Genomic DNA, 26,314 nt, shown 5'->3' with positions numbered 1-26,314 from the left:
TCTCTTTCTTGTCCTTTCTTTTTCTCTACTTCTCTTCCTTCCTTTTCTCTTTATTTTCTTTTTTCGCATTTTATTTTCTTTACTTGGGCGATTTAAAAATGGGTTATCTTTTCTTCGTGAAAACACAAGTAATGCAAATAATTGCAAATAGTTCTTTTTATCCGCACTTAGGCTAGCACTCACTTGTTTTGTGTAAACCACTCACCTTTATCTCGTCCCCCTCCACCCCAGGTACGCATGCTTGCTTTTTAGCACCAATATTTATTATACTCTTTTATAACCTGCATTTTACTCGTGAATTCGTCAACTATTCCCTTAGATAAGGTCTTGAAGCCCTTAATGATACCGTTAATTTTGTGGAATAAATACAAAAAGTCCATATAGTCGTGTTCGTGAACCACTATTCTGATGTAAATAAGCTTGTAACGATGTACCTTCTTCAGTCTGCCCTGAAGAAGTCTTGTTATAGACAAAAATTGGTGTATTGTGTTAATTTTGTGGAAGTATACATCTTTACCTACTAAAATTTGTGGTCTCATCAAGTTTGAGGTTGCTTACCATTTTAAAAGCTCTAGTCCTCTAATAGCATTATTTTTTTAGAGGACTACACCATTACTCACTTGCTTACCTTTATTTACAAGTGGAATTCGTAACTGAGCGAACCTTCCTTTTCCATCAATCCTTTCCCATTATAGTGTAACGCAAATGAGTTTGAGCCTTAGACCTTTAATTGTAGCGTGGACTCAATGGGGGTCAAACTATTACTTACGTGCTTACAATAGTACTCCCCTGAGGTTTTTAACTGAGCGATTTTCCTTTTCCCTATAAAGCCATTCCCATTACGATGAAGTGCTTGACATCGCTTGACCGGGTCAAAGACTGATGACAATCACGTCAAAGTTTCTGGAACCATCTATCACATTGATGATTTATGCAATATATGGAGCCAAATTTGTAAACCCTTTGTTTATGATATTTTACTAGCACTTATTCCTAGGGGGCTATTAACGAGTGTGTATATCCCAGGGGTTTTTACGCGGGTTTCACGCTAATGGTGCCAAGAGCGTATAAGCCTACAAGAAAAAAAAACTGAACTAAATTCTAGGACTGTTAGTCGATTTTATATATAAAGCTGTCTTGGTATCAAACTTCCCAAGAAACACAAGTTATAATCTCATTATGACGTCAAAACAAAAGGTTATTATGGAAGCATTCTTTTCGCCATTTAAGCCTGCAATCTTTTGGTAAGCGGCAAACTCCACGATGGGAGGAATCAGTGCCCGCCATGTTGGATTTAAATAAAGAATCTGTCTCCTTATTACTTATTTATCTGCGAGACTACAAAGGATAGAAAGTGCAAAAAGTTACCAAAACGTTCCAATTGAACAATAATAACCCTTAAAATATTAAGAAGCTTTTTCTAAAAGTCAGCATAATGGCTCCCATAAAATATGTTCTACGCCTCTGTAAAACAGAGTAGCTGCGCTGACGTTTTGAACGTCATTTTATTTTATACAAACGAGCGCCTGGACCCATAGCAAAACTGTTCCCCGACCCGAGAAAACTTACAAAGTACCCCATTCTTTACAATTTTTTTAATCAAATTAGTAGAGAGAGAGACGTTCCAATAAACATAATCCAATGAAATGTTTCAGTAAATATTTGTTATTTTGCCCAGTATTAGACAAACAAGATCTTTTTTTTCATAAGTTTATTAGAGTATTCATTCAATACAAGTTCTCAACTTGTCTGTAAATATGCCAAACTGTGCGACAGAACTTGCGTAGCAAGGGCAAAAAGCTTAAAGCCGCATTGTCACCAGTTTACTTCCGGAGGTACGACGGAAACCTCAACCGTGAAAAGACAAAAGGCTTAAGCGATGATTTAAGGGTGAGAAGTCCAACTCCGGGGGGGGGGGGGGGGGGGGGGGGGGGCTCTAATAAAGGTAGACGGGGATGATCGGGGGTGGTCTTTTAGGGTATAAAATCTACTAGCTGCTATACCTTAGGGGTCTCACGCTAGTGGGTCACCACATCCTAAAAGCAACTGGACATAAATGCAGGTGGCGTCTCAAAGATCGCCATTCAGGAAAACTGTTGATGTGATTGCTTTTAATGTTTAAATGTTAGAAATTGCTTCGATCGAACTTTATGTGCTATCTTTTAGGGGTAATAATTGCTGTGGACCGTCTGTTTTTATGAGTGTTCCTCCCCAAGACCAAGTGTTATTAATTGACAAATCACAAAGCGCCATCGGGGGGTTATATCTAACCAGCCAATCAGCTCCATATTACAAAATTCTGTACTAACGGAACTGAAAAAACTAGACCGTGTGGCCAGAAGCTCGTCGCTTCGCTCCTCGTTGCCAAGACCGACATTACAGTAAACAAATGAAGCTCGAGTCAAGAGCTTCTGGTACCTAGGGTACCGCCTCCCCCAGCCCCCCCCCCCCCCCTCTAGCTTTTGCGCGAATAGTACTAAACAAGATGGCGTCCGTGACCTGACGCATCGCATGAAAAAAAGAATGAGGTAGGCTCGATTGAAGGCCAAAGAGCTAGAATAAGCTAACCCTACCCCTATCTAATGAGCTATGTTTAACTATGTAATGCTAGGCCGCTGATAATTGCGATTGGCTACTACAGAAAATTTGCTGATTAGGGACGGGCCAAAGTTAATGGTTGTGAGGAAAGAACAAAAACGATCCATACAAATGATAACAAAAAAATATATATGTATATATATAAATACAAACCACCATTCCTCAAGAATTAATTTTGCATTAAAAATATTACCTTACCATCCCATTCCCATCACTGTTCTAATTGCACTGTTCTAATTACTCTTTACTTATTATTATTGGTATATTGTAGTTTATCCTGTCGACACCACGTAAAAATCGTTGCCGGCAAGAAAACGTGAAAATGGGCTGGTACGTAGGTAGGGGCTGGTAAAGGTTTACCCCATATCCTCCTAACACGCCCAACTAATCATCGTTTGTTCATGTAAATCGAGTAAGATCGCGCACCTCCCTCCCACACCCCCCTCTCCCCACTACACCTTTCTCACTTAGCCCCTAAAAAGTTGCATAATATATAATTAAGCAATATTGCGAATGTTAAACAAGGACCTGCACTATAAAAGGGCTTAGCTTCGCCCCCTTTCGGCTAAATAAAATTCAAACTTCAAGATGACAACACCCGTAACTTTGCGTTGGTTTTGAGATCATTTAGTTGGGTTATCGTTAGTAATTTGAACTGATTTTTACTGCAAACGCCTGCTCTTTTGGTGGGTTATTCATTGTTAGTAGCAAAGAGAAAATAAACCGAGCCAACGAGAAGGAAAGCGCTTCAAAAGTTGAGTTTGGGTTTCGCTCCTCGTGGGCAAACAAGACACGCTTGGCTGAACTCTCCGCACCGCGTAGCAGTTTACTGACAAATGAGCCTTTCGTGGACCTGGTCCAACCCTTTTATAGTGCGGGTCTTTGTTTAACACACCAATGATAAGCAATAGTCACGTGATCGGAGAACACCAATACAGGTGCTCACGGCTTCGCAAGAAAAACTTGAAATCGAGGTCCTGTGCTGCCAATTACGGTACATCTACTGTACTTTGAGCACAGGGCTACCGTGTGATTACATCTACTGTACTTTGAGCACAGGGCTACCGTGTGATTACATCTACTGTACTTTGAGCACAGGGCTACCGTGTGATTAGTTGTAGTCGTATCTGCACTATGGTGTAGACGCTTTGTAAATTTCCACTTTAAGGAAGTTTTTACCTTTAGACGTCAGAGTGATCACTTTTTGCCTTTGAATTATTAGACCGTGTTAGCAACTTGCGTCCAATCAAGTGATTTATATCGCTCATGTGCCAAACACTGGTATATCATCGTATTTTTGTCGTCACATTGTTTTGTTTTGATGCTTGGTTTTGTTACGAATACAAACACGACTGCGTCATGACTCTCATTCTATATCCCGGATAATTGGGCTATCTGTGTTAGACCCACAGTATGTTACTTCTGATCTTAGGTTGACATTACAAAAGAGCAAACGCGGACAGTAGCACGACAAACAGCACTTCGAGCCATCTCTTTCCCAGGCTTCCACGCGACCCGTTCTTAAACAGGAAACCCAATCCAGGCGCATCAGGGTTAAAAGTTGGGACGGCTTTGGGGGTCCCTGTGTCCTCCGTCCTCATGGCTTCCGTAAGGAATGGTTTCCGTGGTACTTGCGTGTTGGTTGCCTGTGTTGCGTTAGGTGTAGCTGAAGTGATGTTAGGTATTGTTGGAGAGGGTGTTGATGGCATTGTTGTAGGAAGTGTTGACTTCGGAAACTCCACATCTGGGTTGGACACTAAAGATAAACATTTTTCCATTCTTAATTTTTTAGGCTGTTGTTTAAAATAAATTTTAGCAAGCGCCAAGCCCTAGAACAACGAAACGCAAGTCTTCGCAAAGTTGTCGCGCGTTTTGCCTACTTGTGACAGCTAACTTGCCTTTCGTTTGGCCAGGGCCGTATAGTCAAATTTGCCCAATCAAGGGCTCTTTTTAAGTGCCCTTTTCAGCCACATTTTTGTCATAGTTTTCATTTTATATTGGAAGGCATATGTTGTGTTAAAATCCCCAAGAAACCACCTAAAACAAAGCTTATTTTTTTTTATTTTCCCTTGGCTTCCCAAAATCAGCCGATGGAAATGGATGCTTTTTCACACTTGGCAGGGGTGGATCCAGGAGCTCCAAAAAGGAGGGGGGGAGCGAATCAAGGGTTTCATGAAAGGGAGAGATTCAATTTCCTTCGTGTATTTCCTTTTATTACTCGTTATTTTTAAGCCAAATATCTGAAAATAAGGGGAGCGGGGCCCCTTTCGGCCCACACCTAAATCCGCCTCTGCTTGGTACTTCGCGATAATGACAAAATGGCGGACAACAGAGGCTTTTCTGGTCTGACACTATATTTTTCGAACTAGCGAATCTTACTTACCGCACCCGTAGATAATATTGATATATTTATCAATTGTAGGGCACTGGTCGTAGCCAAAGAAGTCCGAGAAGGGCGGATTGATCGTACATGTCTGGCTGTTATTGCATTTTTGACGCACACGTTTCTTTTGGTCAACGAGATCGCATCCCTGGTCAGCGTTTCTCCCCTTTGCGCATATCACGGATGACGCTCGTCCGTAGTAGACTGACTTTACGTCGATAACAGAGGAGGCATCGCAGCTGAGATTCAGCACACTGTTGTCACATATAAACTTAGCCTGCATGTTTTCGAACTTGGGGAAGTCTGAAAATACAAATGAAGGTGATCTAGCTATAGCGTCAATCTATCCAGTTACCTTAGTACGTCGTACGTCGGCCCTGGGAACGAGATTTCGATTGAACCACTCTCCATGAGTGGTAACATTCTTGTGCGCATGTGCTCGAAGTGGACCGGATAAACGCAAGGTAAGAATTCTTGTGTTCGTCCCACCCAAGCCTCTTTTTCTATGTCCGCGCGCCACAGAGATCCCTACCAAAATACTAATTCCTATGATTTTACAGCAGCTATGGTTTTACGTGGCTTTTTCACGCTAGAATACCTCAACCAAATATCTGTTAAAGCTATATATATATATTGATTTTTTTGCATATCAACCAATGCTTGTCGTTTTATTAAATGGTCTAAAAGACCCTGAGGCGAGCTCACTGGAAACCTGTTCAAAATGGTGGTCAGCGACATCGTAGTTAACACGATCTCCTGCAAGTTTACGTGGAATTTTTCAACTTACACTGATTTAAGGGAGGGGGAAAAAGCGAAAAACGGATTGAAGCGGACTTACAAATATGGTATGTAATGTCCAAATAAGAAATTGGCCGTGCAAGCATGAGAAATGACAGTTTTCAAAACAAAATTATTTTCTTGTAAAACACTATTGTAGCAGCCCTAAACCTAAACTTTAACGGTCAAGGGATGGCCGATCGACCTTCTTTAAATCATCTGCGTTAAAATTATTAAATCATCGACTATCTACTTAAGCTTACATGTAGCCTAAGGTTGTTTGACACAGTTGTACATAGAACTATTTTAAAGGTAGACTTACACTGTAGGAATCTATGTATCGTAACCGCCTCTATGCTTCCGTCATTTAAATTTCTTGAAGCGTTTGCATTGGCCAGCACTAAAATGGCTTACATACAACCTCTCCACGAGGGGCTGGCCAATCAAATGTTCCTTTGGCATTACTTTCGCCATATCTTTTATCGATATTTCAATAAAATATTTTTCCACAAATGTTAAGCTTAGTTAAAACATAACGCAGATACGTTCGAGCGAGACGCCCGCGATCGGCACAAACAGGTGGCAGCGGTGATATGTGCCCTGCACATGCGCGTGGTACATATTTCACAGTTTCAACCTCTCTCGAGTCTTCTTGGTAAATTTTAAAGTGGGTTTACTTTCGTTTCGTCCACGCCCAGTTTGTCTATAGGGGAGTCGTTTCTATTACAACTAGCCTTATCGAATAAGTGTTTCATGTTGAAAAAAAAAACTTCCACTTTCCTTATCAGTTGTTTAAATACTTGAGATGATTTGAGATATGTGAATGGCTTATTCGGTACTTTTTGGCTTTAGCTTTGTCTAACCTGGGAACCAGAGGTCTTAAACGTCTGCCCCACACACCCCCTGTTAGGTCAAGACGACATTTCATTAAAAACAGTTAACACACCTTGGGGGGAGAGGTTGCCCGTGTTGTTTGACTCATAAAAGCTGACTTTCTACAAAGAGGGAAACCGGGAAAGCTATGGTTCAAAGCTATACACTTCCGTCATGATCACATATGTACTTGTGGGCGTAAGAAAGTATCATATATATTGAGAAAATAGTCTTCCGTGGTTTCGTGCCAAAACTACCTCCACTAATTTCAGTTTATAAGCTGCTTTGCCAAATATCTTATAAAACAATTGAGAGAAGATCAGCCATAGTGATAAACCATTTCAATCTAAAATGTATGTATCACAATGGGGAAGAATAGACCAAGTACAATTGATTCAAAGTGTCAACGTATTTCCGCCTACTTGTTTTACATAACGAAGGTGTTAATGTTGAATTCTTACAAAAAATCAGAATCCACATGGACGTATGATTATAATCAAATATAATTATACCTTTTGAGTTTTTGAATCGAGATACCAGCATATTTTTTTCACTGAATTTGTTTTTAGCCTTTTTTCATGTTAAACAGAAGAAATAATGCAAGGCAAAACGAAATACAAGTACTTAGCAACGTTGTGTAGTCCAGGTCGCCATCTTGTTTTCTTTTTCTCTCTTCTTTTTCTCTTTTTTTTTTTTGTTATCTTAAAGTTATCTTTACTTAGTTGTTTTTTCTAAATGAATTTGTGAATATCATTGGTTCTATGCATGTTTTGATTTTTAATTGGGAAGATGGCCCTGTTGGTTTTTGTGCAAATTATTTTATTCATTGTGTTTTACTTGTGACATACCCTGCTGTTTTCTAACCTCACCGCAATTTTCGCCTCTTAACAGGAAAATAAACCAAAAAAATATTTTCGCTCCAAAATTAAAATTTTCATACAAAAAGAAATAATTACAAACGCGAGCAGGCATCGCCTCCAGTGTGCTTTTTGAAGGTGACGAGTAACCCCATCGTCCAAGCGTGGCTGTTAGCAACAGAATCCCGTAAATTTAACTTCAAATTAATATGCCATAGAAAATGAATTCGCCGTTTCTTTTATTTTTCTAAATAACCTCAAAGCATTGTCCTTAGCAGGGAAAACAAAACTTTGCGGTGAATATTTATCTCGCTGTGAAAAAAATGGTTTTAAATGAATAAATAAATAATAGAGATAAAATCTGCGGGAGTTCATCTGATTTGGGGATTTTTTCTGGTTTTAACTTTAAGTTTATCTGTGATCCTCAAGCTAGCTGATTTCTGCTATGTTAAAGCTGGAAAGCTGGAATGACTAAAAAGGCTTACCCCCGACCGGGAAATCATCAAAGCCTCGTGGTCTTTATTTATTTTATACCATTTTGTATATTTTATAGTTTTACTTTATCTAAATCGGTCAATGACTATGTTTTCTTGTTAATTAAAGCAAGCAAGGACATCCACAAGGAGTTTTTTTTTTAAATTTTTTAAATCGGAAACACATAAGCCATTCTGCCAAACCTAATCCTTGTTTTCTTTTTGGGGATTAATGTGTACTGCTCGGTTTTTATGTAATAAAGTCTTTAAGTAACCTCTACGATTCGTTTCTTCATGGGGCGTAACTTAAAATGAAAACGACTTCTAGCGAACTTTGAAAATGAAAACATTTTACCGTTAGTTTGGTTAAGCGGTTGCATTTTAGGAGCATATAATCAGACCGTGTTTTCAGCCCTAAAAACAACCACATTCATTTAATCAAAACATTATATATCTCCGTTTTCTCTTATCTTTTACTATTAAAAAAAATATTTGTTAGAGAGAAAAGAAATCAAAATTAAATTATTTGTGTGAAATCTCAAGTGTTTTTACAATAATACACCTACGTGTTTCTCTTACCGTAGAGAGTTACAGCCTGAGGTTCGGTGAAGCTTGAAGCTAGAGCCACAAAGAGGATGATGAAGTTCGCGGTTTTTCTCATATTTCCTGCAGTTATTGGTCAGGTCAGATCTCTCGTTTTATGCAGTAATGCGGAAATGCCCGATATCGCCGACATTAGAAATGTTATCACTAACTATGACACGCATTTCTCCTGGCAGAGTTCTAGAAATCACTTTGTTTATAAGAGTGTTTTGTTCGGGTGAATGGGTATTACATTTGACCAATCCTGTCTCACTGCGGTCACAAAAATTAAAAGGGTTGACGCAATTAAATCAATATAAATAATTCATGCATGAGGTTAAAGCCTACAACACTGCAGAATTACTATCGCTGCCTCTTGGATCTTAGATAGGGGAACACAACTCCTGGGTGACATTGAGTTGAAATTCCGACATTTTGACGAGCTTTTCGACTGCAAATTTGACATTGTTTTAAAGGGTGTTGATCATGAATTTAAAAAAATAAGCCTTAACCTTAATTAGATTTCAACGTTTTCCATCGCCACTAAATACAAACGTCCCAGTTACAATCATTCTTATTTTATGTCATTAAATAACACGAATTGTAAATCGAAATCTTATCAAGGATGTGAAAATCCGGCGCCATTTAAATCCTTCCTAAATACTTCACTCGTTGTAAAGCTGTCATTCTTCCCTCAAAAACGCCAGAAAACGTATTATTCCCTGTGCAAAGCCAATTAAAATATTGATGTTTTGATATTTCCGCGCGGTTGTGTGCTGATTCATCTCCACAGAAAGTAACTATCAACTGTGAGGCTCGACTTCAGCGAATAAGGACCTCTAGAAATTAACAGGGTCGTTTCTCAGCAGTAGAAACTGTGGCCCCCGTCTGTGAATAGCATAAATACATGCTAGGAAAAGCTGTCAAATGGATTCTGCATCGTTTTCAATATTACAGTGTTTGATTCGGAAGCTTTATGTAAACAACCGTGCTGTAATATTCAATGAGTGTTTTTTTTCTTGATTAAAAAATTGACACAGTTAAACTGGCGCCAAAAATGTCCGTCAATGTACATACGCGTCTTCGCGGACATGCGCAGAATTTAGTAAAATATGCGCATGCGCGTCTTTTAGCTGTTGTTTTGATCCTTCCACAATTTACTCAAGGAAAAGAAAACGGGAATGTTATATTGTCTCTACCCATGAAGTTCGTTAAAAAAAATGATCTACCTCTTTCCTTCAGCTGTACATCACAGTTAACCAAAGGCTATTCACCCTGCTAATAACGAATGCTGTTTGTGACTCCCTTCATGGCTTATTATTGCCATATATTAATGTTATCTAAGCTGTCTTGGGCTTCCCTCGTTTTATATCTCTTAGGGGTATCATTTGCTGTCCATCACACCCATTTAGGGGTAGAGAGTGGTCCCTACAAGGATAGGGTGTGTAACGAAACAATATACAATAATCCGGAATAACTAATAAATTTTTCCGTAAAATGTTTATTTGCGTAGTATATTTATAGAATATAGTTTATAGTCTTCAGTTTATGCAATACAGCTGTGCCATTACTTTAAAGTGTTTTTTTCGATTCATTTCTATCCGCACGACGATGTGGGGCGTTCAAATATCAACATGATCATTTCATAGAAATGGATGTTTTTTGGGGGGATACTCCTAATGATTTTTACTATTTCAGAGCCTTTAAAATTAGCACTTAAATCGCTCTTAAATATATTCATTCCGCGCTTGTCAGAAAGCAAAGTACTCGGAAACGATCCGGGAATCACGCCTCTCACACACATCAATATGAATTGTCAAACCACGTATAAAAAAATGGCCCTACCACCGGGGGTGGCAGAGGATACGTGTCGCCCCCGTCCGCCAAAAAGTGGGTCAATAGGGACATTAAGATGCGACAACGGCAACGACTAGGACGGAGAGACCGAGATAAATTTTTAACGCTTGGTGACAAATTCCACTTCCACTAGACTTTATATTCAGGAACTAAACTGAAATTAACCGTGAACTCTATTTCTAGAATAGGAAACAGGGAAAGGTGAATTTATACTCCAACCGGACACGTACTCGCCAGACCGTAAAACTTGGAATTTCACGTCGTTTTTCCGCGGAGAACGGTTGGAAATCTATAAGACAAAACTCATTTCCACGTGCAGCCTTTTAACTCTCAAATTAAATTCATTGTAATCTTTGTTTATCGAGGGTAGCATATTTAACTGAATATACAGTTTTCATCACATATGGCCCTCGGTTAGTAAGCACTGTCACTGGGGGTGGTCGCTGCCAGAGGGTTTATTGCGTCCCCAGTGGTTCTTTTACGTCCCTTCGGTTCAGGTTAATGTAGTGCAGCTTGAAAAGACGGGACCTCCGGTTTAGTGTCCTTATCCGAGAAGACTGGAAACACGGGAGAATAACTTCAACTCACTTGTGACAAATTCGATTCAAGGCAGGAACCCGGAAAAATCCCCAGATTGTTTTCTACCGTCGCCGTACTCGTAACCGTATTTATATCTTAAAGTCCCTACTATTTTTTTATATTTTAAAGTCCCTACTCGCTTTTCTGGTGCGAAAGCTCAGGCATTATTTTTTAGAGGTGTTTAAACCTGGGGCCGGTTCCTAGAAAGCAGGTAAGCGCTAACCCAGGGATAAATACGGCTATCTTGACATTTGATTGGATATAAATCCATCCACCCCTGGGTTAGCGCCTTCTAGAAACCCGGCCCTGGCTGTCTATTCGCCATTCTTACGTGACGCGGGGGAATGGGTAATGCGTGCGCAGTTTAGTTTTTTGGGGGGTGGTTACTCAAGTATTATTTTTAGAGGTGTATAAACATGTATAAACATGGGGTTCGTTCCTTGAAAGCAGGTAAGCGCTAACCCAGGGATAAATACATTTGATTGGATAAAAAGGGCATTCATCCCTGGAAAAGCGTTCGCCATTCTTACGGAACGCGGGGGAACGGGTCGAGTTGAAAAGCAAACAGCATTCTGGGACGATTTTAGGTAAGGGATTTTAGCATAACGTCAGTTACGCATTGGTATGATACTGAATGAAAGCTAGAAAATCGTAGGTTTTGGCAATTCCGGAATATCAACTCGACCCATTCTCCCGCTCAACGTAAGAATGGCACGTATTTATTGTGTATCCCTAGCTGCTCGGATCAGTGACTAAGTTAAATGGCGGCCTAGTAGCGCATATCTTGCTGTATATGCTGGACCTTGAAAAACCACTGTTAGAAGATAGATTCCATCTTCAGTGTCTGTAATTCGCCTCATAACCAAAGAGACATTTTAAACATAATAACACTTGGCTTATATTTGTAAACTGCTTATCATCACAATGCGGCTTAAATAATAGCCTGGACAGGACCTATATTCATTGTAATAACCACAGTAGTCCAGACAGCCATGGACTAAGCTGCCAGTCAATAATTTCAAAGATTAGTGTAGGTTTGTTTTCTTGCATCTGTCAGGATACGTTTGTCTTACTGAGGTCTTCTGTCGAATAATCGCATTGCTGCAACTGGTAACATATTTTCTAGACTTCGATTTTTTTTTTTTGAGGGGGGGGGGCAGGGAAGTTACTGTCGATCCCGTTGTATCGCGACCCGCGTTTTCAAAACACGGTTTGTTTTGGTTTTCTGTTCCGTCAGTAAAACCATTCTGAGCCAATCAGAGTCTCGTTTTGTGCACTTCCCAGGCTATCCTCGAAAACCAGACAGTGTCGCGACAGAAAGCCAGGCAACTGTACTAGGCGAGAGTTGAGAAGAATCTGATTGGCTCAGCATAATTTGACTACCGGAACAGAAAATCCCATAGGGCAAAAACAAATCGAGGTATGAAAATGCGGCGTCGCGATACAACGGATTCAGACTTTTCGTAATTTTAATAAAGGTTGTCAGTGCGAACGGCCACCTCTGCGTCTCTCTCTAGACACGCCCACCCTTCTTCTGTTCTTATTTCGGAATAATATGCGCATTACTAACTTCCCAAATGCACATCAGGAAACCTTCAGCAGGTAACGAGTGTGTTTTTTTTTACATCGTAAAACGTCTAGTTTTTGTTGTAAGGGTCGAATTTTGTTTTCACTTTATAATAGTTCACAATACGGAGCATGAATGTTTAAAGGTAATTAAATTGTTTTCCAAGTATATCTCAGGTCCAGAAAGAAAGCAAACTCTCACACGAACATTGCCATTGCAATCATTACCATGGTAACAATCGCCATTGAGACCGTCGTTCCCTGCCCTCCACTCTTCCTTTTATAGAAAACCACACCCCCCTCCTCCTTGGTACGATTGCACTTCTTAGGGGGGAGGGGTGCTAGGATGCATTCTTTTGGTTCGATTCCCTCCACGTATCCGTCCGGACATAAAGTACGTGGGCCGGACACACCGGACGCTTCTCCACCCTGCACTTCCGGTACCTCTGTAGACAGCTGAGTTGGGGTCGGAGTCGTAGGAGGTTTCACTGCAAAACAGATACAGAAGTGTCACCTTTGATACCCCAATCTTTAGATGAGTATGCGAAAGAGCCCACCGCGGTCCTTCCCTTCACTCCCTTCCCATACAATTTAGCAAGACTCGTGTTATGAGCTATCAGAGCGAAGTTTATATCTCACCAAACCCTTGAATGCGAGAAATACGTTAGATAGAAGTCGGTGGATGTCGGCATAGAAGGTCGATCATACGAGCCGAAATATTGTATATTCTTGTAAATAAATATTATTTACAAGATAATAAATATAAATATTATTTACAAGATAATAAATATTATTTACAAGATAATAAAAATAAATATTATTTACAAGAGCTGTGATTGGCTTAAACAAAATTGAACGCGTCTGCAACTTATAGGGCTATTCCTTTGTGGTAAGCTAGAAAATTTATCTGGGAGTGCCATGGCCAAAAAGGCGATCATGCGAACATCGACCTTTTACTGTGAGCACCTCTGACTTCGTGAGGCTCCTATGTCTGCTAGATGTCTACTTAAAGAAGGTTTATAATATGGGGGTTCCGCGGTAAAGAAAAGAACAAACTAAAAAAACGTCAGTAAATTGCAGTTTTACAACCGAAATGAACCTGAATATCATTGAATTTCTATCAAATGCATAAAAATATGAAAGCGTGAGATCCACGTAAGATAAAAAAAAACCTCATCAAGTATGGTTCTTAGCATCGCTTAGGCTTTTTTATTTGAAACACATGAAACAATGCAGGACACATGGATTCTCCAGGTGCAATCTTAGGCTAGGTTCAAACGTATTATCCATGAGCCGTATGCGATTCAGATGCGTGCAAAAGAATCAAGTCGATTGTTTCATCTTCATTCGCATGCATTTGCATTTAATACGACTCATGGATAATACGACGTTTGAGCTTAGCCTTATTTGAAATATTGGTATACGTGAAAGAATCTAATTTACCACAATAGTAGATGACACGGAGGTACTTTGACACACCCGGGCAGTCGCCAGGATCCCCGAAATCCCCGCTGACTATCGAAGCACATGCAGGCTTGCCATCACAGTCCCTTCTCATCTTGGCTAGCCTGTTCTGTTGGTAAAGAAAGTATTCCGGTCAGGGGGAGATACCAGAAGTAAGAATAAGGAAATATGCATACAGTCCGTTCTCATCTTGGCTAGCCTGTTCTGTTGGTAATAAAAGTTTACCAGTCAGGGGAGATACCAGAACTTAGTATAAGGAAATATGCATACAGTCCGTTCTTGGCTAGCCTATTCTGTGAGTAAAAAAAGTATTCCGGTCAGGAGGGGGGGAGGGGATTATCAGAATTAAGTAGATGAGTATGTAAGGAAATATGCATACAGTCCGTTCTCATCTTAGTCATCTTGGCTAGCCTGTTCTGTGGGTAAATACCAAATAGAGGAGATAGTAGAAGTAAGTAAATAAGCATCCGAGCACGGCCATTTCTTTTGCGCGCACAAGCACTTATCATCTACTGCGAGCAGCGAGAAAACACACTTTACGCTAAAAAGAAAAACATAATCCCAATTTTACTAGAGGATCTTAGTTATTGAGGCGAAGGTGGGTAGAGCTGCCACGTGACCTGCTTGCTTTCGTTCCCTTAACATGAGTGCAAAGATTTGTGGGTCGTGTCACGTGACAGATAAGAATAAACTTGAGTAGGAGCAAAAGTGACTCAAATAAAAGAAATGGGCATACGGGCATTCTGTTTTCTTTAACTAGCATTGTCGTGGATTAATTAAAAAAGGATTGAAGTAAAAAAGTTATCTGAAAAGTAATTCACCTTTGTTTTCTGGCTGTCCATCTTACAGTCCATTATTTCACTATCAACAGATTTCACGCAGATGGCCCCATGATCCTTCTTGCGTCCGTAGAAAATCTCAGTTATCTCAATCAAGCGGTTATCGTCACACAGAATGGTGGCGACACCGTACTCGCAGGCGAACTTGGTGTTAATGGGATCGTCACGCAAAGTTGGCACTACAACATGGGAAAGTTTAGTTCTTGTGTGTAACAAGACTTATTACAGCGCGACCATAAAACATGAACCTTTAACCCATTGACCCCTCAACCGGCCTGTACCGGCAAGTACCCACAAACCCAAAAAATTCATAAATGTAAAATCAACATAACTAGATCAAGATACTGAGGCAGGCATCAACTCGAAGGGATAAATGTATAGCATTTCGGCTCCCTGTGGTTTCCCCAATGGTTTTAACATCAAAATTATCTGTTAGAATATCAGCTATAACTTAATGAGGCTTGTTTGTCTATCAACCAGAATTTGCTTGGACTGTTTTATGCACTTAAGCTTGCCAAAAAGCCATTGGCTTCAGGCAGGGAGGCAAACATTATTTTTAGGGTGTGTTTTATAACACATTGAACCCTCAACCGGACTTGAGAAGCACCCACAATCCAAAAAACTCATAAATGCAAAACAAACACAACAAGCTGAAGATACTCAGGCATTAGTCTAAGGGATAAATGGTCTTGCAGATATGCATCCAACCAAGGGGTTGGCATCTACTCTTAAGCCAAATAATAGCACAGGTTCTTTGACAAATCTCAAATCGAACAAGGAGAGAAAAGCAGAATCACCCCTCTCAATAAAACGCTCAAAATACCACACAAGGGAGAGAGATCAGCAAATACAGCTCAAGACACAAATAGATACCTTTATTCTGATCCTCCAGGTACATTTCCTTGGCCTCAAAACACAATGTCCATTTCTTGAAGGATTGTACAACCACGAAAATATCTTTACGTATTGCAATGCATTCTGGGAGATCCAGGGGAAAATTCACGAGGGGAGGGCCAGTCAACACTCCTCTCCCCAAAGTCAGAGGTGACTAATACTGTTTAGCCAAATTATAGCTCGCCCTCGACAAATTTCAAATCGAACAAGCAAAAGCAGAATCGACCCTCTCAGCAAAACGCTCGAAATAACACGCAAGAAAAGATATCAGCAAACAAAGCTCAAGACACAAATAGATATACCTGCATTCTCATCCTCCAGACTCATTTCCATATTGACCTCAATACACAGTGACCACTCCTTGAAGGCTTCTGAAACCATCTTTCTCTCATTACAGTTTGCAAAGCATTCTGGGGGATCCACTGATAAATTCACTAGCAGAGGGCCGGTCAACACGCCTTTTTACACTATTTCCACAGCTTTTAAAAAGCCTTTCTACCCAGAAGCCAAACAAATCAATTACAGGACACACAATCCAAAAAGACAATGTTTAGAAGGGCTGTGGTGATTCATTTGAAAATTATTTTCTGATCCAAGCAAAGCCAAACAAAAAACAAATCCACATGAGTCCACCTTCACTTGCAAACATTCATAAGCACTAGTCTAAATAGACTTAATGATGTCCTAGGGCACTCTCCCAACATGCAACTGTCATGTTATGGTTGCTTGGAGCAGGCAAGACGATGTGACATTAGGGTGGTTGATGGAAAACTCAGAATAGAGGGAGAGGTATCTTTTTATTGTCTATTTTTTTTTCGTTAATTCAGCTCAAGCCAGGGCTCAACGGGTTGTGTGGAATGTTTATTGTCTCCTAACAAAGCAGTTAAGCGGGAATCTAGACAACTGAAACTCGTCGGGATTTTTTTTATATTCTGACTGTTTTACATTAAATCGCTTGTGATTTGTCGAAAAAAAACATATTATTTCTGCTGTTCGAGGTTTAACTGATCGTGCTATTACAACGTGAAACCTGATTTTAACTCGAATTATTTTAGAGACATTGAAGCGCAATTTTTCAATCCAAATGAGATATTAAAAGTAAGTTCTATAGGATAGTTTTTATATCTTTGCATTTCTGACCTTAGTGGTCATCGAGTAAACCCTATCATATCAGCACAGTTTTAAAGGTTTGATGTACTTACGTATCATTATTGTTGGCACCTGTGAGAGGGTCATTCCTGCCGACATCAAAACGACAACAACCCAGCCTAAATCTTTTACAGACATACCTCGTTCCACACTGAAAAAGAAATACAGCAGAACTGGTCAATTCAAGGAGTCAATTAAGTCCTAAAGATACCAACATGCGTTAATATTGAATGAAAGAATTGGAACAGATCATATGCAGCTGCGCAGACGATGATTAATGTTTTTTTGTCATTTGTGATGTGATGTGAGTTTTTTAATACCATAATATATGATTTAAATTTTTGATTAAGTTTTATTTTTTATATGCGATAATATATAATTTGAACATAGCGACAGCAGCATAGTACAATCGTTAAACAATTAAATAGGATACCGTGAAAAATAATAAATCCCCATTGAGAATCCGTCATTGATCTTTGGAGTAACATTATCTGCCAAGTTATTCTTATATTAACCTGATCTAACCTCTGGTGGCCACGAACGACCGAGTCTTGTACCACGGAAACCACGGAGATATTCAGTAGCAAATAGCTATTACTTTAACCAAAACCTACAATCACTATCGAGAGTGATGCGGAAACAAAGCAAATTCCTGAAAATATGAGTTTTAATCCGAAAAATGCCCCAAAAATGTATCTGAGAATTTTATAAATTGAAGGGTGCCTATGGAAATGAACAATAGCTATATGCACTTCATGCTCCGAAGTAAATTTGGCATGTAGCGTTTTTGGCATGTAGCGTTTTGCTTGCAAAGTCTTTCTTCTTTTTCTTTCCTTTTTCTTTTCTATCAAAAATCAACTATGCAATAGGCTAGACTACAACTAGGCTATTTTTGAAAAACAGAATAACAGAGTAACATTATCTGCCAAGTTATTCTTATATTAACCTGATCTAACCTCTGGTGGCCACGAACGACCGAGTCTTGTACCACGGAAACCACGGAGATATTCAGTAGCAAATAGCTATTACTTTAACCAAAACCTATGGAAATGAACAATAGCTATATGCACTTCATGCTCCGAAGTAAATTAGGCATGTAGCGTTTTTGGCATGTAGCGTTTTGCTTGCAAAGTCTTTCTTCTTTTTCTTTCCTTTTTCTTTTCTATCAAAAATCAACTATGCAATAGGCTAGACTACAACTAGGCTATTTTTGAAAAACAGAATTACAAAATCAACAAATAAAGATAACAAATAAAAAGAAACGGTTAAAGGTACAAATTACAGTTTTAGTTGCAAGGCCGAGTTTAGTGTTTTTCTACCCATCAGGTAATAGTATCGTCCTTGGTGGCACAAAAAAAGAAGTTCTTGTATTTTAATACAATCCTTCACAAAGCTGTATATTAGGAATGTAATATAAAAACAGAAAAGACTGCCGTTTGGATGAAGAGCTTACCTGGATAGAATTGAACCTCTTGACGAGAGTTTCATTTAGATTTTTTGTTACCTATTTCTCAGTTGGCCCTTCCCTCGATGTCTCGCCATAATTGTTTGGCCAATGTATTTAGTTCATTTTGTACAAATAAAACAGTATTAGAAATAACAAACGCTGATGTAAAGTGAGCGATCATGAAATGTTAACCAAGTTCGATGCTAGGAATTTACATATCGGTAAAATAGTGAAATAAAGTGAGCTTTTCTTTAATCGATTGGCTAATTGGTAGTAATGGTGTCGAATGTACGCTGCGGTGAAATCACCTCGATTAAACGTTCCACGGTCATGATCGAGCGTGTGATCAAAGCGAGAATGTTATCTTACACGTGTGTACTCTTTTGAGATTATATCTTCGATAAACAACAAAATGTTTATGTGACAATAGTAGCCTTCGGGATCAATTAATAATTTACACTTAATACCCCCTTTCTGTTTTAATAAATGCCGGTTTTAGAAAAAAATAACAGAGAAGATAATTCATGCATTCCATAGCACGGATGTCACTGTATTATCGTGAATACTACAGGGACAGTATTTTACAAACGTACCAAAACAAATAACATTGCAACCTCTTAACCATGGGACTTGCTATACAGCACTACCTCTATTATGCGGCCATTTTCCAAAGTCCAGAAATACTGGTCACTCAGTCGCTGTATTTTTTACCTCTACTAAGCGACCACCCTCTTTTCAGCGGACACCTCAAAAAGTCAATAAATATTGGTCTCCTGATCGCTGTATTTTATACCTCCAATAAAGCGACCACCTTCGCCATAGGCCGGCCATCTTAACTAAGCGGCAGCGACCACCATTTTACTGCCGCCCAATTTTTTATTTATTTATTTTTTTTGACAGAAAATCCCGCTTATTTAATCGAAGCGCACTTTGATGACAATTTAAAAAACAAATGAATGCTACTGCAACAGAAAGGTCTACTTCCTCATTACTTTACGTGTCCTTTTGTTTAGCTACTGTAACACTCTTGCCTGACAAGCTTGAACCCGAGATAAGAAGATCAACTCTCCCCCAACACTGCAGTAATAAAACACGACGTTAGCAGAATTTGAATTACTGGGCCCCATAAGGAAGGTACGAGACATAGACAATAAATCAACTGAGGGGGGGGGGGCATGCCATACTTTTCCCCTCCCCCCCCCCCCACCACACACACATGACACATATGACCACCTACAGCAATGCACATGCGCACTCTCTGCTTTTTACGATGAATAGTGTTGCTTTAAGCGAGACACTACGCACAGACAATTTTCGGCTCAGACGAAGCTTTTGTTATCTAATGGCAACCGCAGGGGCCAGACATTTGGTTAATTCAAATAACAATGAAATTTAAAAGTCGATCACTCTTAGTTTGCATAGTCACCTTAATGAGGTCAATCACGCCGCCAATTAACGCTCCTGCAGAGTTAATTCAAGCAAGTGACTGAAAATTTTCAATTAAATATCGTTAACAATGTATGAAACTTTTATCGTGGATGGTTTTTTTTAAGTTTTCTTGCAAATAAAACCTGGCTGTTTGGCTGATCGACATTAAAGACTATTACCGCGGACTAAACATGTGACATTTACGACTACTGTAAAAATTAGGGTCATGTATGAAGCTATCAGAAGATTTTACCAGATTTGACTGGTGCACAAGAACAATGAGGTAATCTAGCCAATTCTATTAGGCCTCACGAGCGGACTTCTACACTTTTAAAAATAAGTACCTAAAGCAATGATTTGCTATTCATTTATTTTACATAAATTCCGTCACGTTATAGCATTACAAGGTCAACAGAGAGCGTTTGTCCTTTTGGATATTGATAGTTTAGTTGATGTGTAGGACTGGGACTATCGCATGCGCGTCGGTCCCAAGATGGCGGAATACGTTCAGAAGTGAAAACCCGTTGTTGTTTTAGCAACTGTTACATACTTTATTGTATAGCGTTATAACTGTTACATTGGTGGCAGCCAAGATGGGATCGAAGACTGTTTTGCCCGACGCTAAGTTCAGTGGACGAGAAGATATTAGGGAATTCCTACGGGATTTCGAGATTTATGTCTCGCTAAATGAATGGCAAGACGAGAAGGCAGGGCAGTATTTAGCCGTTTATCTGAAAGACGAAGCGAAAGCTTTCTACCATGAGCAGGAGGATTCAGTTAGAAGAAGTTACCGGGCCTTGTGTAAAGCATTGAAGGACAGATTTGAAGGACGGCTAGCAATACTAAAATACAAAAAGGAATTTGCCGAGCGAATTAGAGCTGAAGGGGAGCCGCTCCACTCGTATTTATCTGCCCTACGAATCGCTTACTCAAGGGCTCATGTCCCACCTGTAGTTGAAACGCTACCAGAAGACCCGACTGATGCACAAAGGGACAGGCACTCCCGACAGGAAGCAGCTTTTGATTATTATAACACCAGAGCTTAGGAGGACATTCTGTGTCAATTTATCAACGGGCTAAATTCCAAGCTGAGGGAGATACTGGTCCGTCAGGACGATTTGTTAAAAACCCCCATAGAAACAGTAATAAAAAGAATTGCTAATCTGGAAGAGGAACAAAGAGCAAGTAACCCACAGCAAGTACGGGGTGCTATTCAAGAGGGGGTTAATGACCTAGTTGACAAACTTGTCGAAGAGAAGGTCACGGCAGCTATCAGAAAGGGAGGAAACAATGCTTTTCAAAGGAGAGGTCCAAGGCCCACGGATTTATGCAGAAAGTGCAAAGGAAAGGGTCATTGGGCTAGAGATTGCCCATCCGTAACGGGTAATAATTTAAACGAGAACAAGGCTGGTGGAACACCCCGACACCAGCCTTGAGAACACAAAAGTAGGTCATCACATTGCAGACAGGGTGTCGACGACAGTCATACCAAGTTGAGGCAGAGGTGAACCAAGTGAAGTGCACCTTTTTGATCGACACAGGCGCAGAGGTGAGTCTAATAAGCTCATCAGTACCAGGCCTTATAATAACAGAGTCCAAAGTGCATCCACTTCCAATAACACGTGAACCCATTGGGGTGAGAGGGGAGTCCCAAGTGACATTGTTGCTGGGAGGCCGGGAGATGTCATGGAGGTTCCTGTTGGTGGATGACTTGCAGACTCGGTATTGGGGGCCTATTTTATTGATGCCCACCATAGGGAATGGTGTGGTTTAAGGGACAATAGTCTTTTTCTTGATGACCAGGAAATCCCGCTTGTCTCTAGTAAGTGCAGATGAGTATCGGTTGAGGATGATGCTACCCCTGTAGTTGCCTTCTGTACCATTGATCTTCCAGCCAGGCATCAGGCATTTATACCCTTGCGGTGTGAAGATAATGGGAACAGTGAGGGGATGTTTGAAGCAACCACAACACCAGGGGGGGGGGGGTACTTTTGACAAAGGCACTTGTTTCAGGCAAGAAGTTCTGGATGAAGGCTGTTAATCTGTCCCAATCACCAGTCACAAGTGGGTAGTCTGACTACCGTGGATACATTTTCCGAGCCCCTTAGCTCTAAGTAGACACTGGTAGCTGTGGGTGTTTCTGACAATGATAAAGTCATAAACTTGAAAAAGCTTGGTATTGACTTGTCGGACAGTTAACTAGGCACCAATGAAAGGGAGAAACTAGAAAATCTGTTGACCTCGTATGCTGATGTGTTTTCGCAGGGAAAACGAGACATAGGAAAATGTAGTGCTAACGTTCAGCATCATATTCATTTGAAGCCAGGTACAACTCCAGCGAAGCAACAGCTGCGCAGAATACCCTTTGCATACAGGGAAGAAGTAAAGGCAGACCTAAAGGCTATGCTAGAGGACGGTGTTATTGAGAAGTCATCATCAGAATGGGCAAGTCCACTAGTCATTGTTCGAAAACCTTCCGGGGGGCTTAGAATATGCGTAGATTACAGAAAGCTCAACGAAGGTACGCGGGTTACCAGCTACCCCTTGCCCAACATCACCGAGTCCTTAGACAGTCTGGCTGACGCATCTTACTTCACAACAATTGATATGGTGTCTGGGTATCACCAGGTTGAAGTTGCACCCGAGGACAGAGCTAAGACAGCTTTTACAACCCCGTTTGGATTGTACCAGTACTGTCGCATGCCCTTTGGCCTGACAGGGGCACCTGGAACGTTCCAATCAGTAGTAGAGGATATGTTGCAAGTCCTAGATGCAGATGATATGACGACGTCATCTGTTTCCACTCTAGCTTTGAAGAACATCTAAGAGGGATAGAGAGGATGCTGCAAGCAGTAAGGGCATCTGGTTTTAAGTCGATTAAGAAGAGCCAGTTTGCAACAAGATCAGTGAAGTTCCTGGGTCATGTTATTGACCAGAACGGTGTCAGGCCTCAACCAGAGAAGTTAGATATCCGTCAGTGGGAGACTCCAACCAACGAAGAAGAGCTGCGGAAGTTCATCGGTGTGTGTACATTCTAGAGACGCTTTGTTAAAGGCTTTTCAGAGGTTGCCCCACTTCATGATCTGCTCAATAAGCAAGATTTCTGCTGGTCCCCAGAATGTGATCAGGCGTTTGAGAGCTTGAAACAGCTGTTGTGTACGTCAGTCCACTGTCTCTACCATCTCAACATGGACGGTTCGCAGTGACGTGTGATGCCTCTAACCGGGCCATCGGATACTATCTAGAGCAGACAGACAGAGAGGGAGTAAAGCGACCGGTGGCGTTCGGAGGAAGAAAGCTAAACAAAGCTGAATGCAATTACTCTACCACAGAGAAAGAATGCCTTGCGGTTATCCAGGCCCTGAAAGCTTATCGCCCATACCTACTAGGCAAGGAGTTTGATCTCTATACTGATCACCAGTCCCTGAAGTGGCTCTTGACTAGGACACAAGAAAATAATGGCCGGCTATGGAGATGGGTGGATAAGTTCAGAGAGTTTCAGTGCAAGGTGCACCACATTCCTGGCTGGAAGAACACGGGTGCAGATGCATTGAGTAGAATTCAGAATGTAACCACTAGTGATGTTGCGGAGTGGTCAATTGAGTACATAGTTCAGCAACAGGACAGTTATCCGGTCACCAAGGAAGTGAAGCTGTGGTTATTACACAAGCCACCGGCTCAACAGGACGTGCAAGGAAAGGAGCTCCGAGCACTCTACAAGGAAATGCCTTACCTAACTCTGGGTGAGGATTGTGTGCTTCGACACAAAAGAGAACAGAATAGAGGTGTTACCCAAGTCGTGATTCCATCTACTCTGACGAAAAGGGTGTTGCAAATGCTACATGATGATGCAGGACACCTTGGAAGCACTAAGACACTCCAAAGGATCCGAGACAGATTCTTCTGGCCGTGTATGGCAACGGACGTGGAAAATTGGTGTAGAAATTGTCAAGTCTGTCAGCAGAGACGAAATCCCGTTCCGGAATACAAGGCTCCGTTAAGACCAATCGTGACATCTCGGACAGGAGAATTGGTGACAATGGATGTGGTTGAATATCCCAAAAGCAGCCCCGGAAGTCAGTACTGTCTTGTCATGGGTCGATCATTTCACGACGTGGCTGGAGTTGTTTCCTTTAAGAAACCAGAAGTCTGAGACCATTGCCAAGAGAATAACAGATGGCTGGATTCCAAGACACGAGCACCTGAACAACTGCATAGTAACCAGGGAGCTAATCTAAACAGCCAGAACATCGAGGAGATTTGTCAGTATTTTGAGGTGATGAAGACAAGGACGACACCATTTCATCCTCAGTCTGATGGTGCTTCAGAAAGAAGTATACGAACCGTTAACGCAATGTTGGCCAAAGTAGTGAGTGACGATCAAAAGAACTGGGATCTCTACCTATCCACTACCTGTTTGGCATACAACACAGCAGTTCACAGTAGCACTGGATATACTCCTAGCTACCTGGAGTTTGGACGAGAGTTGAGCCTTTCAACTGACTTAGTTGACACCGCTTTTATGCCAGAAGTGCGGCTGGATCATGCAGAGTTTGCGTTGCAACTAAAGAGCCGTCTCCAGAAAGCTCATAAAGTGGCTAGGGACACTCTTTAACTGTCTCATCAGTCTCAGAAGAGCTATTATGATCGCTGGGCAAAAGAGAAGATATTCAAAAAAGGTGATCAGGTTTTGTGGTTTGACAAGAAGATGAGAAGAGGGAGGTGTATGAAGCTGAACCGACCGTGGAGTGGACCCTGGATAGTGGTAAAACGGCTGAATGAAGTTGTGTATTGGATAAAGTATTGTGGTCAGGGTAAACATGTTGGACTGAAGACACGTGTAGTACACCACAATCAGCTTAAGCCATTCTTGGGGAGTCTTGACACATCTGAAGTCCAGGTGGCCTCAAAGCCACAGGCCCATAACGAACATCAGACCCCACTGTCAAACAACTCTGACCGGAACCTTACACTGATAGAAGAAGATGAGTCGGGTCACCGGGATGAAGCAGAGGTGACTGACGAGCCACAGGAAGATGATCCAGAGTATGATAAACCAGCTCCTAGGAGACCTCGGCGTGTTCGTCATCCCCCGATTTGGATGAGAGATTACAACACTGAGGGATAAAATATGGGGACATATTTCTAGATAGGAAGGGGACAGTGTAGGACTGGGACTAGCGCATGCGCGTCGGTTCCAAGATGGCGGAATACGTTCAGAACTGAAAACCCGTTGTTGTTTTAGCAACTGTTACATACTTTATTGTATAGCGTTATAACTGTTACAGATAATATGAAGAAAACGTTGTCGTTTTTAGGGACTGGTACCGAGGACTCTTAGTCTCTTTCCAGATACTTTCTCGATTGACTAAATATGGTCACAGTCACTGTTTTTCTCTTCTGATTGCAGGTCATAATGTTAACGAAGCACCTGCGGCACGGGAACCTTAAAATAACAAGAATCATGCAGTTTTTTTTCCAAATAAGGAATATATTAGTTTCCTTATATGGAAGTGACCGCGTTTGGCAAAAACGACAATTTTTGGCTGAATTTTCTTGATATGGGCCTTAGCAGGGGGTGGGGCACTTGGGGCAAGTAAATGCGTGGTTGTGCCCCCCCCCCCCCCCAATAATTCGAGGCCTGCTACGGCTATGTGATGCTAATCATAAATTCCACAAAGCAATAGAAGACTTACGCTAAGAGATCACGTAACTTTTTGGGTGGCAAACTAGCGCGCGCTCAGGCTTTAGAGGCAATATAACAGCAACAAAAAGCAACTTCATATTTGGCGCTTACAAAAAAAAGCCAGAATTTTTTTTCAGAAAGGGTTTAGTTTCATTTTGAGATTTTATTTTTTCCTCGTTCTCTGGTGTGACAGGTGCAGTTATTTATGTGCTTATTTTGGTTTGAATTTGACACCGAGAAAGGCCACGTGATCTCTTTCCCGTCAATGGCCAGAGTGAGGGGCGATACTTTTTGGCTGCAATCATTAGAGCATAAATATTGTATGCTCATTGCAGAAATGTAAAAGGGTTTAAAATGTGTGACAGGGAGGCATCTACATTCTGTCACAGGATCGTAGCAGGAGGTGGGGCACTGGGGGCACGTGCCAGCACCCCCTACCCCCTAATATTTAAAAAAAATTATAAGGAAATAACCAGTAGGGGCGGGGCAGTCCCCCCCCCCCATATCAATTAATGGCTGTCGTTTTTCTAATGGTGTGATATTCTAAAACGTTAGGGACTAGCCTCCGCGATTTTTCTGCCAGCAAAATCGCAGTAAACACGAATTCCTGCAAGTTAACGTGGAAATTCTCGACTTGACTGATATGAATATTTTCTTAATGTTTCTGTATTGTGCCCATCTAATATTTCAAGGCCTGCTACGGAACTGTGTCATGCATCATCGCGTTTTCGTAAGAAACAGACTAATAGTCGAACTCACGCAGGCAGGTTACCCACAGGGTCTTAACCGACTAGCGACAAACGGCTTAAAAAGTAACTGACTACCAACCAAACATGAAAAAGACTAGTGACAGGCGACAATA

At 41.0% G+C, this 26,314-nt stretch overlaps 2 protein-coding genes and 1 long non-coding RNA gene across 4 annotated transcripts; 1 reads left to right on the top strand and 2 right to left on the bottom strand.

The window, feature by feature from the left end:
• Positions 1–2,710: 2,710 nt before the first annotated feature.
• Positions 2,711–8,831, bottom strand: LOC5505118. The gene is made up of 3 exons (XM_032373521.2): positions 8,541–8,831; positions 4,982–5,284; positions 2,711–4,354 (listed from the first exon to the last, which is right to left on the bottom strand). The coding sequence occupies exons 1-3, from the start codon at positions 8,620–8,622 to the stop codon at positions 4,038–4,040; spliced, it is 702 nt and encodes a 233-aa protein (XP_032229412.1). The 5' UTR covers positions 8,623–8,831; the 3' UTR covers positions 2,711–4,037.
• Positions 5,279–15,330, top strand: LOC116612983. The gene is made up of 2 exons (XR_004294037.2): positions 5,279–5,445; positions 14,881–15,330. It is a non-coding gene; the product is annotated as an uncharacterized LOC116612983 (long non-coding RNA).
• LOC5505101 lies at positions 11,805–18,561 on the bottom strand. 2 transcript variants are annotated; one of them, XM_032373519.2, is made up of 5 exons: positions 18,345–18,561; positions 16,945–17,042; positions 14,831–15,027; positions 13,989–14,118; positions 11,805–13,033 (listed from the first exon to the last, which is right to left on the bottom strand). In XM_032373519.2, the coding sequence occupies exons 1-5, from the start codon at positions 18,377–18,379 to the stop codon at positions 12,744–12,746; spliced, it is 750 nt and encodes a 249-aa protein (XP_032229410.1). In that variant the 5' UTR covers positions 18,380–18,561; the 3' UTR covers positions 11,805–12,743. The 2 variants fall into 2 exon arrangements, with proteins under 2 accessions (XP_032229410.1, XP_032229411.1); XM_032373520.2 differs by lacking the exons at positions 16,945–17,042; positions 18,345–18,561 and adding an exon at positions 15,722–15,766.
• Between the last annotated feature and the right edge of the window lie 7,753 nt (positions 18,562–26,314).

Source organism: Nematostella vectensis, chromosome 14 (assembly GCF_932526225.1).
Source record: "Nematostella vectensis chromosome 14, jaNemVect1.1, whole genome shotgun sequence".
NCBI lineage: Eukaryota > Metazoa > Cnidaria > Anthozoa > Actiniaria > Edwardsiidae > Nematostella > Nematostella vectensis.
Note: the sequence above shows the minus strand (reverse complement) of the source record. Positions and strands in the feature narration are given on the sequence as shown.

Excerpts from the sequence above, each read along its gene's own strand:
- LOC5505118 (XM_032373521.2), bottom strand. The coding sequence starts at position 8,622 with ATGAGAAAAACCGCGAACTTCATCATCCTCTTTGTGGCTCTAGCTTCA. Across the intron at positions 5,285-8,540 it reads TCAGGCTGTAACTCTCTACG|ACTTCCCCAAGTTCGAAAAC; the intron begins GTAAGAGAAACA and ends TTGTATTTTCAG. Across the intron at positions 4,355-4,981 it reads CAATATTATCTACGGGTGCG|TGTCCAACCCAGATGTGGAG; the intron begins GTAAGTAAGATT and ends GTTTATCTTTAG.
- LOC5505101 (XM_032373519.2), bottom strand. The coding sequence starts at position 18,379 with ATGAAACTCTCGTCAAGAGGTTCAATTCTATCCAG. Across the intron at positions 15,028-16,944 it reads GGTGCCAACAATAATGATAC|TGCCAACTTTGCGTGACGAT; the intron begins GTAAGTACATCA and ends CCCATGTTGTAG. Across the intron at positions 13,034-13,988 it reads CCGTGTCATCTACTATTGTG|TGAAACCTCCTACGACTCCG; the intron begins GTAAATTAGATT and ends TCTGTTTTGCAG.